Source organism: Eubalaena glacialis, chromosome 8 (genome assembly GCF_028564815.1).
Source record: "Eubalaena glacialis isolate mEubGla1 chromosome 8, mEubGla1.1.hap2.+ XY, whole genome shotgun sequence".
Taxonomy (NCBI): domain Eukaryota; kingdom Metazoa; phylum Chordata; class Mammalia; order Artiodactyla; family Balaenidae; genus Eubalaena; species Eubalaena glacialis.
Genome location: NC_083723.1, coordinates 15,580,892 through 15,595,020, shown reverse-complemented (window position 1 = coordinate 15,595,020; position 14,129 = coordinate 15,580,892). Strand labels below are relative to the sequence as shown.

The following is a 14,129-nucleotide window of genomic DNA, read 5'->3' as shown; positions in this document are numbered from 1 at the left end:
GTTTTACAACAAAGGCTAAAGGAACTTCTCTAGGCAGGAAACACAAGAGAAGGAAAAGACCTACAATAACAAACCCAAAACAATTAAGAAAATGGTAATAGGAACATACATATCGATAATTATCTTAAACGTAAATGGATTAAATGCTCCAACCAAATGACATAGTCTGCCTGAATGGATACAAAAACAAGACCCATATATATGCTGTCTACAAGAGACCCACTTCAGACCTAGGGACACATACAGACTGAAAGTGAGGGGATGGAAAAAGATATTCCATGCAAATGGAAATCAAAAGAAAGCTGGAGTAGCAATTCTCATATCAGAAAAAATAGACTTTAAAATAAAGACTATTACAAGAGACAAAGAAGGACACTACATAACGGTCCAGGGATCAATCCAAGAAGAAGATATAACAATTGGAAATATTTATGCACCCAACATAGGAGCACCTCAATACATAAAGCAAAGCTAACAGCCATAAAATGGGAAATCGACAGTAACACAATCATAGTAGGGGACTTTAACAGCCCACTTTCACCAATGGACAGATCAGCCAAAATGAAAATAAATAAGGAAACACAAGCTTTAAATGATACATTAAACAAGATGGACTTAATTGATACTTATAGGACATTCCATCCAAAAACAACAGAATACACTTTCTTCTCAAGTGCTCAGGGAACATTCTCCAGGATAGATCATATCTTGGGTCACAAATCAAGCCTTGGTAAATTTAAGAAAACTGAAATCATATCAAGTATCTTTTCTGACCACAATGCTATGAGACTAGATATCAATTACAGGAAAAAATATGTAAAAAATACAAATACATGGAGGCTAAACAGTACACTACTTAAAACCAAGAGATCACTGAAGAAATCAATGAGGAAATCAAAAAATACCTAGAAACAAATGACAATGAAAACATGATGACCCAAAACCTATGGGATGCAGCAAAAGCAGTTCTAAGAGGGAACTTTAGACCAATACAATCCTATCTCAAGGAGCAAGAAACATCTCAAATAAACAACCTAACCTTACACCTAAAGCAATTAGAGAAGGAAGAACAAAAAAAACCCAAAGTTAGGAGAAGGAAAGAAATCATAAAGATCAGATCAGAAATAAATGAAAAAGAAATGAAGTAAACAATAGCAAAGGTCAATAAAACTAACAGCAGGTTCTTTGAGAAGATAAACAAAATTGATAAACCATTAGCCAGGCTCATCAAGAAAAAAAGGGAGAAGACTCAAATCAACAGAATTAGAAATGAAAAAGGAGAAGTAACAACTGACACTGTAGAAATACAAAGGATCATGAGAGATTACTACAAGCAACTCTACGCCAATTAAATGGACAACCTGGAAGAAATGCACAATTTCTTAGAAAAGCACAACCTTCCGAGACTGAACCAGGAAGAAATAGAAAATATAAGCACAATCACAAGCACTGAAATTGAGACTGTGATCAAAAATCTTCCAACAAACAAAAGCCCAGGACCAGATGCCTTCACAGGCGAATTCTATCAAACATTTAGAGAAGAGCTAACACCTATCCTTCTCAAACTCTTCCAAAATAGAGCAGAGGGGGGAACACTCCCAAACTCATTCTATGAGGCCACCATCACCCTGATACCAAAACCAGACAAAGACGTCACAAAGAAAGAAAACTACAGGCCAATATCACTGATGAACATAGATGCGAAAATCCTCAGCAAAATACTAGCAAACAGAATCCAACAACACATTAAAAGAATCATACACCATGATTAAGTGGGGTTTATCCCAGGAGTGCAAGGATTCTTCAATGTACACAAATCAATCAATGTGATAAACCATATTAACAAACTAAAGGAGAAAAACCATATGATAATCTCAAAAGATGCAGAAAAAGCTTTCGACAAATTTCAACACCGATTTATGATAAAAACCCTCCAGAAAGTAGCCATAGAGGGAACTTACCTGAACATAATAAAGGCCATATATGACAAACCCACAGGCAACATCATTCTCAATGGTGAAAAACTGAAATTATTTCCTCTAAGATCAGGAACAAGACAGGTTGTCCACTCTCACCACTATTATTCAACATAGTTTTGGAAGTTTTAGCCAAAGCAATCAGAGAAGAAAAAGAAATAAAAGGAATCCAAATCGGAAATGAAGTAAAGCTGTCACTGTTTGCAGATGACATGATACTATACATAGAGAATCCTAAAGATGCTACCAGAGAACTACTAGAGCTAATCAATGAATTTGGTAAAGTAGCAGGATACAAAATTAATGCACAGAAATCTCTTGCATTCCTATACACTAATGATGAAAAATCTGAAAGAGAAATTAAGGAAACACTCCTATTTACCACTGCAACAAAAAGAATAAAATACCTAGGAATAAACCTACCTAAGGAGACAAAAGACCTGTATGCAGAAAACTATAAGACACTGATGAAAGAAATTAAAGATGACACAAACAGATGGAGAGATATACCATGTTCTTGGATTGGAAGAATCAACATTGTGAAAATAACTATACTACCCAAAGCAATCTACAGATTCAATGCAATCCCTGTCAAACTACCAATGGCATTTTTCACAGAACTAGAACAAGAAATTTCACAATTTGTATGGAAACACAAAAGACCCCAAATAGCCAAAGCAATCTTGAGAAAGAAAAACGGAGCTGGAGGAATCAGGCTCCCTGACTTCAGACTATACTACAAAGCTACAGTAATTGAGACAGTATGGTACTGGCACAAAAACAGAAATATACATCAATGGAACAGGATAGAAAGCCCAGAGATAAACCCAGACGCATATGGTCACCTTATTTTTGATAAAGGAGTCAAGTATATACAATGGAGAAAAGACAGCCTCTTCAAAAGTGGTGCTGGGAACACTGGACAGCTACATGTAAAAGAAAGAAATTAAAACACTGCCTAACACCATACACAAAAGTAAACTCAAAATGGATTAAAGACCTAAATGTAAGGCCAGACACAGTAAAACTCTTAGAGGAAAACATAGGCAGAACACTCTGTGACATAAATCACAGCAAGATCTTTTTTGATCCATCTCCTAGAGAAATGGAAATAAAAAGAAAAATAAACAAATGGGACCTAATGAAACTTAAAAGCTTTTGCACAGCAAAGGAAACCATAAACAAGATGAAAATACAACCCTCAGAATGGGAGAAAATATTTGCAAATGAAACAAGTGACAAAGGATTAATCTACAAAATTTACAAGCAGCTCATGCAGCTCAATATCAAATAAATGAACAACCCAATCCAAAAATGGGCAGAAGACCTAAACAGACATTTCTCCAAAGAAGATATACAGATTGCCAACAAACACATGAAAGGATGCTCAACATCACTAATCATTAGAGAAATGCAAATCAAAACTACAGTGAGGTATCACCTCATAGCAGTCAGAATGGCCGTCATCAAAAAATCTACAAACAGGGCTTCCCTGGTGGCGCAGTGGTTGAGAATCTGCCTGCTAATGCAGGGGACACGAGTTTGAGCCCTGGTCTGGGAAGATCCCACATGCCGCGGAGCAATTAGGCCCATGAGCCACAACTACTGAGCCTGCGTGTCTGGAGCCTGTACTCCGCAACAAGAGAGGCCACGATAGTGAGAGGCCCGGGAACTACGTGCACCGCGATGAAGAGTGGCCCCCACTTGCCGCAACTAGAGAAAGCCCTCGCACAGAAACGAAGACCCAACACAGCCAAAAATAAATAAATAAAAATAAATTTTAAAAAAATCTACAAACAGTAAATGCTGGAGAGGTCGTGGAGAAAAGGGAACCCTCTTGCACTGTTGGTGGGAATGTAAATTGATACAGCCACTATGGAGAACTGTATGGAGGTTCCTTAGAAAACTAAAAATAGAACTACCATCTGACCCAGCAATCCCCCTACTGGGCATCTCTCTACTGAGAAAACCATAATTCAAAAAGAGTCGTGTACCACAGTGTTCATTGCAGCTCTGTTTACAATAGCCAGGACATGGAAGCAACCTAAGTGTACATCGACAGATTAATGAATAAAGAAGATGTGGCACATATACACAATGGAACATTACTCAGCCATAAAAAGAAACGAAACTGAGTTATTTGTAGTGAGGTGGATGGACCTAGAGTCTGTCATACAGAGTGAAGTTAAGTCAGAATGCGAAAAACAAATACCGTATCCTAACACATATATATGGAATCTAAAAAAAAAAATGGTTCTGATGAACCTAGGGGCAGGACAGGAATAAAGATGCAGACGTAGAGCATGGACCTGAGGACACGGGGAGTGGGAAGGGTAAGCTGGGACGACATGAGAGAGTGGCATGAACTTATATACGCTATCAAATGTAAAATAGATAGCTAGTGGGAAGCAGTCGCATAGCACAGGGAGATCAGCTCGGTGCTTTGTGACCACCTAGAGGGGTGGGATAGGGAGGGTGGGAGGGAGAGGCAAGAGGGAGGAGATATGGGGATATATGTATATGTATAGCTGATTCACTTTGTTATAAAGCAGAAACTAACACACCATTGTAAAGCAATTATACTCCAAGAAAGATGTAAAAAAAAAAACCAGACCAAAAAACTACACCATCCCTTGTGGAAGGGAAGTGGCTGGGAGGGGCTGGGGAAGGCTTCTGCTGTGCCATAACTGGATCTGGGTGGGGGCTTCCTAATTCTTCACTTTGTAAAATTTCTCAAGCTCTACACTTTAGATTTATGCAGTCCATTGTATGTTCATTATGCTTACCAAAAAAGGAAAAAGTTCTTTAAAAAAAACCCTGACAGATAACATTTCTTACTTATCAGATGGGCACAAATCCAAGTTTGACAACATGATCTGTTGGAAGACTATAAAGGAAACAGGTGCTCTCATATATTACTGATAGGAGTGCAAAACTGCACAACTCTTTGAAAAGAAATCTGATAATATTAACAAAATACCCTTTGCCCTAGTAGTTTCATATCAGTAATTTATCCTAAATATATATCTCCAAAATAGCACAAGGTTATTCAGTGTTTTGTTTTGGGCAATATAATAAGAATGGAAACAAGCCAATGTTCATTAGTAGGAGACGGACTAAAGAACCAATGGTACTTACACACAATAAACTATTATATGGCCATAGAAAAGAATAATGACAACCTCTATGTATTAATAGAGACAGGAAAAAGCAAGGTGCAGAAAAGTGTATATAGAATTCTACCCTTTCTGGAAAGAAGAGAGAGAAATAAGAGTGCACACATGCGTTTGCTTATTTTTTGTCCAAAGAAATGAAGGAAAGTAACATGGAAGCCAATGAAAGGTGCTATCCATTGGGAGAATGAGGGATGGGGCAGGGGTTGGGATGGGAGTGAGACTTCTCTTTTAAAAATTTTTTTTTTTATTTTTTGGCTGCACCACATGGCATGCGGCATCTTAGTTCCCCAACCAGAGATCGAACCCGTGTCCCCTGCAGTGGAAGCACGGAGCCCTAACCACTGGACCGCCAGGGAATTCCTAAACAAGTTTTTTAAATTTTTTTTTAAATTTTGAGTGAGACTTCTCTGAATGTGGTTTTTTATATTGTTCCGAGTTCTGAAACATGAAAAACTTTACATATTTAAATAATAAAATTAAATCAAAGGGGAAGAGTGTGAAGTCCCCAAATTGAGAACAAACAAATGAACCTAATGATATATCAATCTGGAAACATAGCCACCCAGGGAACAGGGTTAATCCAAGTGAATTTTTAATGCAGTATTGAGTTGTATTCTAAGGACAAAAAGAAGTGCAATAAAATCTTAAACTTCACCGGGCAGTTGTATTTTTTGGTAACACTTTTAGAAGTATTATTTCAAAGCTATTGTAGGATAAAGCAAATAAGTAAATTTGCTAATGTTTTTGGGAAGCATGACTTTTATTTGAAGAGAAAATATATACAAACATAAAAACAAAAATGATAGGGGAGAACCTATATGTCAAATTTAGATTGGAAATATCAGTATGAATTCATGTTTTTTTTTTTTCAACGTAAGAAGTTCTGACCACTGAAAGGTCCTTAAAACAATGATATCCCAATGACAATGAGCACATCTAGGGCCCAGATGTTGGTTTCTAAGTTGTTTCCCAATAAGTTCCAGGTTTCCTTAGAGGAATGACTGATTTTAGATTTGGTGCAAGGAAAGTCTAAGATGAGCCTGGGACACTTGTGTCACAGAAAGCCAGGAATCACTCAAAGACTAATGGAATCATGTTATAAGTCACAAGTAGCAGGTGGAAGTAGTTCCCACTGACTGAACTTGGGATAATTTGAACATCAAATGGAATAATGACTTTAATTATTTGCCATATGTTGAATAAATAAAAACCCGAGTGCAGAGTGATACTAGATAGAAAGATGGATAGGTACCATTTGCTGTACCATTGGTAGCATCATACCAACCTCCAGTGAAATAACTGATTCAAGAAATTGTTTTACCTAAAATGATTAGGTGACAGTTATGGGGTAACAGGATATTCTCAGCATCACAAAGTAGTACCCACCGATTACTTGGTAATTGCAAAAGGAAATGCCTTTATGATGGAGACATCTAGAGTAACCACGTGGCTTGGTGATCAAAGTTGGTAGCATTAATAGCGGAATGGGACATCACCTGTCTTCTGATGTGATGGGACATGAAGTACAGAGCCTTGTTTGTAAGAGATATTTAGGAAATAGATAAAGCAAATATGGCAAAATGTAACAATTGTTGAATCTAAATGGTAGATACAAAGGTGATCATTGTATTAGATCTTCAACTCTTCTGCATTTTTAAAATTTTCATAATAAATTAGGGAAAAATGATTCCATTGATATGTACTTTTTGGAAATACTTGGGAGACTACCAAGGACAAATTGTTGAATTTAAAATGCAGGTTAGAAAATATATAAATCATTATTTATTTTTGTAAAATGTGTATAGTACACTAAAAATTAATATATTTGCACACCTATGTTCATAGCAGCACTATTTAAAATAGCCAAAAGGTGGAAACAACCCAAGTGTCCATCCTTGAATGAATGAATAAACAAAATGTGATATATACATTCAATGGAATATTAGTTAGCCTTACAAAGGAAATTCTGATACATGCTACACTATGGATGAAACTTGAGGACATTATGCTAAGTGAAAGAGCCCAGTCACAAAAAAGAGAAATACTGTATGATGCCACTTATGTGAAGTACCTAGAGTAGTCAAGTTCATAAAGACAGAAAGTAGAATGGTGGTGGCCAGGAGCTGGGGGAGGGAGAAATGTGGAGCTGTTTAATGGGTACAGAGTTTCAGTTTTGCAAGGTGAACAGAGTTGTGGAGGTTGGCTGCACAACAGTGTGAACATACTCAACACTCCTGAACTGTACACTTAAAAATGGTTGAGATGGTAGATTTTATGTGATGTGCATTTTACCACAATTAAAATTAAAATTAAAAAATCAGTAGACACATATGCACAGAGTTGTTATTTCTCTAAGTTAGTTTCAATTTTTAGGAAAATGGATTTTCAGGAAACAATAGAAATTGTCCACGCAGCCTGAGAATTTTGTCAGAAGCCATAAAAATCCTTTGTCCCACGAGGCGAGAGGCAAAGTGGCCCGCCGGGCACCTCCTCTGCATTCGGGTTGCCATGGAAAGCTTGGCCTGCTGACCCCTTGACTGGGCGGGGAGAACCTGAGACCCAGCGGCAGGGCCCTTCCAGGAACAATGCTTTGCTTGGTGTCTGGCCAGCGAGGAGGCGAAGTCTGCAGGCTGTTGTTGACCCAGTGCTGGCCCGCCTGCCTCGTCCTTCACACATTCCAGCCCCTCACCTTGCCTGACAGCACCCTGGGGTGACTCCTGCCCTCAAAGCTTCCTCCACTTCAGAGCCAGGCTTTGATCTCACCTCCCAGGATCCAGTTTCTGTTGAAGTCCATCACTGCTTCAGATCTACGGGTTATTACCCGCACAGCATCCCAGGCAGATGATTCATTTCAACCCTGGCTGATCTCTGCATTTTGACCTTCTGGCTCTATCGGGCTCCAGGCCCTTTATCCTAGTTGTGATGGAGAACCTACATCTTGACTATGAATACATTCATATAAACATACAAGCCATGAAAATCTTCTTTTCCAAAACTTTCAATGGAGCAGTACTAGCATTTATATCCACATGGGATTTTGAAAAAAATGACTTATACAGTTCTATTTTGTTTCCCATTAAATTAATATTTTCTGTTTTACTTAAGGCACTGTCAACATAACCTCAGTATCATACTGTGCCCTCTTTTTTTCAAATTAAATATTTTGAAAACTTAGAAAAGTACAGAGAACATCATAACAAACACCTGTGTTCAGACTACCCAGGATTAACCAAAGTTAACATTTTGTAGCGATTGTTTCAAGTCTAGAATTTTCATTTTACTTCTGTATATGGACAGAGCTGGCCTCGGGAAAACAGTGAAGTTAGCAGAGTTCCTTTCCTGCTGCCCCCTTCCCTTCCCCGGCAGTTGACTGACCAGGCATCCATGGCCCTTGGTTCTTCAGTGGCCCGTGTGGTGCCTCTCCCAGAACAGCTGTGCTGGCGGCTGTTCCAGGGCTCTAGATGGAACAGTGGAGTCCTCAACTATATTAGAAATGAGTCCTGGTTATGAGTCACACAAAAAGTTCCAAGCAGAAAAAGGAAAGTTATTAGAACAAAGGAAACTTATTATCATAACTCTGCAGGTGGATCTGTAGGCACTAGGCCTCAGAGAGGAAATGCATCCAGGAAATGAACAGCTGTTGGAATCCCAGCTTGCAGCTGCTTCTCTGTGCTTCATTCTTTGCTCTTATTCAGTTCACCTGTTGGAAATTAGCCTCCCATGGCTCCTGTGTTTACATACGACATGACCAGCCACACGAAGAGACTGACTAGCAGACCTTCAGTGGCAATTCCACATGTCCGAGCAAGAGAATCTGATTGTCCCAACCTGGGTCAGAAGTCCCCCTCTGAGGAGGGTGGCCAGGTCATGTACACAAACATGGCCACCAGGCTCCCACTTTTGTGCTTCTGTGGATTCGGGGGCTGAGTTTCAAGAAGGAAACCCCCCTCTCCTGCACATGGGTGCAAAGCTTTCAGGGGACAATCACTGCACACAACTGGAGTATCAGCCAAAGCTAGGAATGACTCTCTAGCCTAAACACCGTGAACTTGGGAAAGCACAAGAAGATAATGCTGATGGTAAGGAGGAGGAAGATGAAGATAACCAGTCCTGATGGCATACAGAGTGGGTGCTTCGTGGGCGGCCACTCTCACTGAAAGGATCGTGGAGCAGGATTTGTGTGTGGACAAAGAATCCCATGTTATGACTGGAGTATGCTCTGTAGTTGATGCTAATGTTTCTGTATTCCTTCCATGAATGTTTAGACTCTGATGCGCCAGGGACTTAACCGGGAGTGAGGAAGCAGTGACAGTCCAACTCCAAACTCCTCCAAAGGGCTTGTACTTTGATGTGAACCCTGCATGTATAGTATAAGAGGTTGGCTCCATTTTTGAGCAATGGCGCATAAAGTGAACACTTCCTTTTCTTTCTCCATTCACTCCCACTTCTCAAGGTCTGTGCTTGGGTTTTACCCTTGTAAGTCATTTCAAACATTTTCTAGAATAAGCAGGGTCGATATTTCTAAATACATAAAATGAGGTTATGTTTATATTTTTATGCTAGCTCACAGAAAATGAAATATAATCCTAATAATGGTACTATTTTGACCATATGGACAGTTATCATTTATAATATTTTTTCTGAAGAAAAGAAATCTCAAACCCTGACTTGGGATGGAGAACAGGCATCCTCGGAGGGGGCTGTGGAGTGGAGTGAGACTTACATACCACCGATAGTCTGTTGGCTATTATTTGCTCACGAAAAGCTACTTCTCTGGACTCTTCTGCCATCAGGTGTTGCAAATCTCACTTTTGAATCAGGGCTGCAACCTCACTCCACTCGATGAACAGCAGTGCCCTGAGTTTTAGATTGACAGTTGAATGCATGGAAACTCACTGAGCTTCACCCAACACCAAGACGGCTTAGCTTTAGGAAAGACACAGGGCTGGTGACCACACAGTGTGCAAGGTGATGGTGGGCGGTCTGTGGGCTCGGGCACAGACTGGGAATACTTCTGGCTTGCTCCGCACGTAGGGTGTGCACTGGATACGAGGGACGAGGCTGAGAACACGCAGACAAATTCAGTTCAGCGAAGCCATTCGCTTGGGGTCCCCTCAGCTTTTGTCCTTGCCTGTCTCAGCCCATTCCCAGCACAGCTGCACCTCACCAAAGCCCATTCTTATGATGACAGTTGAGACAGTGGGGCACAGGAGGCTGGTGCATCTCAGCAGGCTCTTGGCATCCTGCATTCAGCATATCCCTGTGGTCCCTTGACTCAGTGCTACAAGGACTCAACAAGTAAGGCAAGAGTCAAATCCTCCTGTGTCCCTGAGGCTAAAAGGTCACAAACCAGCTGCTAACCCAGGGCCTCACCTTCCTCATGTTTGTATCTCCAGCACAGGGTCTGTCATACAATAGGTACTTGATAAGGTAATAGTTAATTGATAGGTATGATAGGTAACTGTCTCATGAATATTCAATTTTGACCCCTGAACTTTAATTATTTTATATTCAAGTTGTTCATGTGCCTAGTGTTTATAAGTAAGTAAATGATGGCCTAGCAGCAAAACTATTTTTTTTTCTATTTTTTCTATTTTAAGAATAACATATCAAAGGCCTTTGGCTTTTATGCTGATAAAAGACCTGGTGATTGTAACATAAAGTCCTGAACTGTTCTCTTTCAATCTGTCTTCCAGATTATTTGAATATATTTTGCTCTATAAGGATGGAGTGATGTTTCAGATTGAACAAGCCACCAAGCAGTGCTCCAAGATCACCCTGACATACCCCTGGGACCCTCTAGACATTCCTCAGAACTCCACCTTTGAGGACCAATACTCCATTGGGGGACCCCAGGAGCAGATCACCGTCCAGGAGTGGTCGGACAGAAAGTCAGCCAGATCGTGTAAGTGTTCAACAAAGTATTCAAGTATTCATCTCAGGAAGCAGGATGGGAAATAACGTTTAAGTCCATTAAGGAAGGTAGTTGTTAAGGAAATTTAGAAGCTTAGTCAAATTGTTTAACTCCATTTGCAGTCCCCAAATGTACTCTGCTAGTGTGTAGCGCTGGGACCTAAGCAAGGCATCTGAACAAACACCTCAGCCTTCTAAGGCCCCCTGTAAATTTCTGCCACTTTGACTATTATGGGCTTAGCCTTGGCTCTGGTGTTTCATGATGCCCTGGAGGTCTGTGACATGGAAGGTGTTTGTCTAAGTCACATGTTAGATTTGGGTGCCTCCTTTTCCTTTCCCCCAAACACTAACTAAAGTTGCAGCGACCAGATCTACTGCCATTATTGTATCTGCTTTTATACATAGATGTGAAGCTCTTCTCTGCAGTGCTGCCAACACACCTCCCCCAAGACTGTTTCAAAAACACAGGCCTTTGTGCTGTGGAAAACAGTATGATGGTTCCCTCCAAAGTGAAGCACAGAATTACCGGATGACCCAGCAATATAGGGCATATACCCTAAAGAACTGAAAGCAAGGACTCAAACAGATATTTGTACATCCATGTTCATAGCAGCATTATTCATCAAGGCCAGAGGTGCAAACAACCCAAGTGTCCATCAGCAGACAAATGGGTACACAAAGCTGGTGTATACATACAGTGGAAAATCACTGAAGCTTAAAAAGGAAGGAAATTCTGACACATGGTACAACATGGATGAACCTTGAGGACATTATGCTAAGTGAAAGAAGCCAGTCACTAAGGGACAAATACTGTATAATTTCACTTATATGAGGTACCTAGAATAGTCAAAATCATAGAGACAGAAAGTAGAATGGTGGTTTCCAGGGACTGGGGGGAGAGAGGAATGGGGAGTTAGTGTTTAATGGACAGTTTCAACTGGGGGATATGGGAAATTTCTGGAGATGGATGGTGGTGACGCTTTCATAACAATGTGAATGTACTTAGTGCCACCAAACTGTACTTAAAAATGGTTAAAATGGTCTATTTTATGTATATTTTGCATAATTAAAAATACACACAGTTTGCCTGTCTTGTACATTAAAAACTCAACTTGCCTTCCTCCTATAGATGAAACCTGGATTGGCATTTATACAGTCAAGGATTGTTATCCTGTCCAGGAAACCTTCACCAAAAATTACAGTGTGATATTGTCCACACGGTTTTTCGACATACAGCTGGGCATTAAAGACCCCTCGGTGTTTACCCCGCCAAGCACGTGCCAGACAGCCCAGCCGGAGAGGATGAGCGAGGACTGCTCCTGATAAGCCTGTGAATGCGGAAGGGACAGCATCAGACATCAGATGCCAGCCACCCCAGCTCGAACAGGATTTGAGACTTGAGAGATGAGACTCTTCATTAGAGATAAATATAATTCTAGGAAGATAAACTTCAATGTGTTTTGTTTTGTTTTTTCTATGTGTGGCTGTGACTACTTGGGCTAGGTTTACAAAAAGGAATGGAATGGAGAGTATGTGGTAATATATGAAAAGATGGATAACATGGGGACCTCAGATGTTTCCGAAGCCTGTCTGGGAGCTGCACTTTCTGTGTGCAGGTGTATGGGAAGTGCGGTGGCATACACGGGGCGAGGGGAGGGTCAGCAGGGGCGAATGTGTTATCGACCTTACTGGGAATTGCTAGATGGCTGGCACATGGTGATAAAAAGAGCGGAACAACTTTGGTCAGTTTTGGTATTAATGTTTAAGCTCGCTACAGACAATGACCCGCTTATTGCCTGCGCCAGGGTAGTGACGCTCCCATGCTCCATGCCTCCAGCACCTCCTTTTCCCCCACCCTGTGCTCCCCTGGCTGCTGACAGTGTGATCCCTTAAAATCCCTTCCGGCCTTAAGAGCTTTATGGCATGACCCAATGGATGTAAACATTTGGGGAGGAAATGAAAGGCTATAATGCAAAGTAATGATTCCTCTAAAGACATATTTTAAACAGGAGGGTTTGGAAAATCTTAATGTCTATTTCTGGGTAAGCATGAGCCATATATGCTTCCTTTTTTTCTATGCAAGAGTATTGATATATGTGCTGAATCACCACATACTTGTCAAGAGACCTGTAGAGACAGGTAGCATCCTAACAATAGCCCTGAACTGGGAGTCAGGGGACTATTGTTTCTGAAATCCAGGACAAGAATTCCCTTGTACTGGAACTCCTTTGATTCACTAGACATACTGTGCTTCCCCTCACCTCTGCATCCCTGGGGCAGCGTTTCACAACCTCTTTGTCTATCTGACTTCTGCTCATCCTTCCCAGGTCAGCTCATGCATGGCCTTTGGAGGCTGTTCCCAAGCCTGGATTGGATACACCTCGCAGCTTGAACATGCTATTCTGACAATGCTTACTAGGCTGTGTCTAAATTTCCTGCTTCCTGGATGCTCTCACTCACTAGCCTGGCTATGAGCGCCGTGAGTACGGGTACCGTGTTCTGTTTACTTTTATATGCCCAGCACCAAGTGCCTGGCACGTGGTCAGTGCCCTAAACATATGTAGAGTGGAGAATGCTAGCCTCTCTGGTCCTTACTTCCTCATCTGTTAAATGGGATTGGGTTTGCTGACCTCTAGGGAGATATCTAGTAATAAAATTTATCATTCTAGATTCCTTCTACTATTGTGTTTTATCTGGCCATCTATCCATCATCTGTTACCAGGAGAAATGTGTGATGCCTATATTACGCTGAAAACAATCTGTATTACTCACAGCTTATCTATATTGTTTCAATAAACAAATTTAATTGCATTTCTAAGTGTTTTTTGATATATTTGTTTTTGTAATAAATATGGGTTATCTTGGCTATAAGGGAGTTAAAACGCTTCTCTAATGAATAAAGTGCTTCCTGTGATCTACACCAAATTCATTTTCCTTTCTCAAAAGCCTGCTCTTGCTCTTAAAGTCCAGTTGCCTGGGTCGGAAGCCTCAGAGTCACTCTTGACCTCTATGTTCTCCTTCAGTCCTCAGAAGCAGTCAGTGTCCCGAGTCCCATCAGAATAGC

The 14,129-nt window shown here is 40.6% G+C and overlaps 1 protein-coding gene across 1 annotated transcript in view; it reads left to right on the top strand.

Annotated features, from left to right (window-relative positions):
* The window catches only part of EPDR1 (ependymin related 1), a 34,742-nt gene extending 20,866 nt beyond the window's left edge, over positions 1 to 13,876 (top strand). Inside the window, 2 exon segments of the mRNA XM_061197585.1 lie at positions 10,849 to 11,057; positions 12,195 to 13,876. Coding sequence (XP_061053568.1) covers positions 10,849 to 11,057; positions 12,195 to 12,388 — 403 coding nt within the window. The 3' untranslated portion in view covers positions 12,389 to 13,876.
* The last annotated feature ends 253 nt before the right edge of the window (positions 13,877 to 14,129 follow it).